Raw genomic sequence first — 2,683 nt, 5'->3', positions numbered from 1 at the left:
TGAATTTCCGGCTGCCCCCCGTCTTTATACGACATCTCGCGGAGGGGGTTGACCCTTCAACCCCCGCCTGCCAGTTCTCACCCTAAGTCTAAGTCATGGTTCACACGGGAGTTCTCCTGTGTGAACAAGCGCTTCTCTCACAGTTTACAATAATACTAAACAGCAGGTGCATAGCTGATATGACTGTTTTGAGAATCAAGGACATTTCAGGACCCTATTGCCAGCTCATGTGATCTGGACACTCGTCCTTGTCCTGATTCTCTGAAGGATCTTCCTGCGAGGTCAGACATGAACCACAGGAGGACAGATCCTGAAATGTGAAGCTTTGAGAGTGTGTAGAGGAGGATGTGGTGGTTGACTGTGTGTAAGGCAACAGACAGGTCCAGCAGTAGGAGGACTGAGGACAGACCAGCAGATCTGGCAACCCGTAGTGTCTCAGTAACTGACAGAAGAGCAGTTTCAGTTGAGTGGCCTAAAGCCAGACTGATGTGGATCATACAGGTTCTAGAAGTTTAGACCTGAACGGGAACAGTGAGACCGGCCGGTAGTTTCTCTTGTGTATTTATTGTTTCTGTGTTTCAACCTGTTAAACAGCTTGTTGCACAAGTTGGAAATAAAAAGAGCCGTTTAGATAAAGCTTGACTGAAAGATGTGAGGACAACGTCTGACGGTTGAACCGGGTCATGTGACAGAAAGTTGTCCCGACCCGACTTCCTGCTTTGCTTCATTCCCAGTTGACGTCTGGCTGTTGGAACATCAGTAAACTATGAATAACACACCGACAGGTGTCTGAGGAGCCAACGCCCACCCACAGGTGTGTTCTGAAGCCACACCCCTCACGACCAGCTTAAATCGGGACCGAGCGGATTCCAGCGGGACAGACGACTCGCAGAGCCGGCATCTGATTTGACTGTTTGATAACGAAAGAGAAAACACGCTGAACCTTTCTCCTACAGCAGGATGCCAGACGATACTAGGAAGCACCGGGACTTCGTGCGTGAGCCGATAGAGGACAAGCCGGTGACGGCCCTGCCGGGGATCGGGGAAGTGCTGGGCGAGAAACTGGTGAAGAAGGGCTTCACCAAGGTGAGCCCCCCTACCCAGGTACATCTAACTGTGGTTCTGTGCTGGTCCTGAACTCTGGTCTCTGTCTCTCAGGCCTCCGCGCTTCTGGGTCACTTCGTGCAGATGGGGAGGGACCCGGAGAAGTTCAAGGCCTGGCTGAAGGAAACCTCCGGCGCCAACGACTACCAGGCCGACCTCTGCACTCGGGCCCTGGTGGAGTGGTGCGAAACCTTCCTCTGAGCCCGCCCTGCTGTGCCTCTGGGACCCAGGATCTGGTGGTGGTTCCAGGATCTGGTTCTGGGGAGTTTGCAGAACCTCCTGCAAGACGCCTGTGAAGTCACAGCAACTATGAGATGTTTGGAGGTTTTTTCTGAAATAAAACGTCTCTCTTATTGAACGTCTGCTGAGTTTCTTTCTTCTTTTTTTGTCTCTAACACTCGGAGGTTCCAATGACAGTCCAGAATCCTATAAGCCAGTTTTCTCATCATTGTATGAAGCTTTTTTTTTTTTTAAACATACACTGTGTTTTGCCACAAAGGGGGTGCTGGTTCAGTTATCAAAGAGTTATTGATGATTGTCCTTCGACAATTATTAATAATTAATAAAGTAGATTATTTATCAAATGAATTTATATACTGTGTTGTGCCACAAAGGGTCTTATATTTACATTATATATAGATATAATAGTAAATAGTGATTGTTCGTTCTGATCACAGAACGACTGGTAACATTAGTCGTTCAAAATAATAAAATAAATGTATTTAAAAAAAATAAATAAATAAATAGACCAACAGATTAATCAAAAAACACACACGCACACAAATGATTAATTAATATCTGGAAAATAAGTAAATATATTAATAACAATAATATAATACACACTGATATAATAAATAAAAAAACAAGCAACAAACAAAACACACTGAAATAAATAAATAAAATTCCGGTTTTGCCATACATTTTAAAATTATTTAATTTAAAAAAGAAAATCCAGAAAATCACATTGTATGATTTTAAGTAATTAATTTGCATTTTATTGCATGACAAAAGTATTTGATACATCAGAAAAACAGAACTTAATATTTGGTACAGAAACCTTGTTTTCAATTACAGAGATCAGACGTTTCCTGGGGCCTGAACTACGAAGCGGGATTTGGGGTTAGCGAGGTAACTTCAGGTTTAACCCTGGGTTTTCAGGACTACGACGGTGGTTCACTTCTCACCGGGGTACATCGCCATGGTAACTTATGCTGAACAGCTAACCTGCTCCGGAGCAGGTTATGTTCGAGATACAGATCGCCGGGTATAAAAGCACCGCCCACTGACCAATCAGCTCTCTTGGAAAATGACATGCCCTTTCCAAGAGAATCCAGTGGAGCTTGGTGCGCGGATCGTGAGAGGATCCCTCCGAAGAGAACGCGTATTCAGGGACCACCAAAACCCCTTTGCTTTCCCTGATGATTACCTGTATGAACGATCCAGAAAAAAAGAAAAAAGAGGTGGAGGAGAAAATAAAAAATAAATCAATCAATGAATAAATAAAACAAATCATCACCCAAAATCCGATGTACAGTCAATCCAAAACTAATACCAATTAAATAAATAAATCAAGAAGAAA

At 43.8% G+C, this 2,683-nt stretch overlaps 1 protein-coding gene across 2 annotated transcripts; it reads left to right on the top strand.

Moving 5' to 3' along the window:
* Positions 1-676: 676 nt before the first annotated feature.
* Positions 677-1,462, top strand: LOC133463678 (barrier-to-autointegration factor-like protein). Of its 2 annotated transcripts, XM_061745357.1 has the most exons (3): positions 677-814; positions 957-1,086; positions 1,159-1,462. In XM_061745357.1, the coding sequence occupies exons 2-3, from the start codon at positions 961-963 to the stop codon at positions 1,303-1,305; spliced, it is 273 nt and encodes a 90-aa protein (XP_061601341.1). In that variant the 5' UTR covers positions 677-814; positions 957-960; the 3' UTR covers positions 1,306-1,462. The 2 variants fall into 2 exon arrangements, with proteins under 2 accessions (XP_061601341.1, XP_061601339.1); XM_061745355.1 differs by lacking the exon at positions 677-814 and having other exon boundaries at positions 857-1,086.
* Positions 1,463-2,683: the final 1,221 nt, after the last annotated feature.

This window comes from Cololabis saira, chromosome 17, assembly GCF_033807715.1.
Source record: "Cololabis saira isolate AMF1-May2022 chromosome 17, fColSai1.1, whole genome shotgun sequence".
NCBI lineage: Eukaryota > Metazoa > Chordata > Actinopteri > Beloniformes > Belonidae > Cololabis > Cololabis saira.
This window is presented reverse-complemented; position numbering and strand designations above follow the sequence as displayed.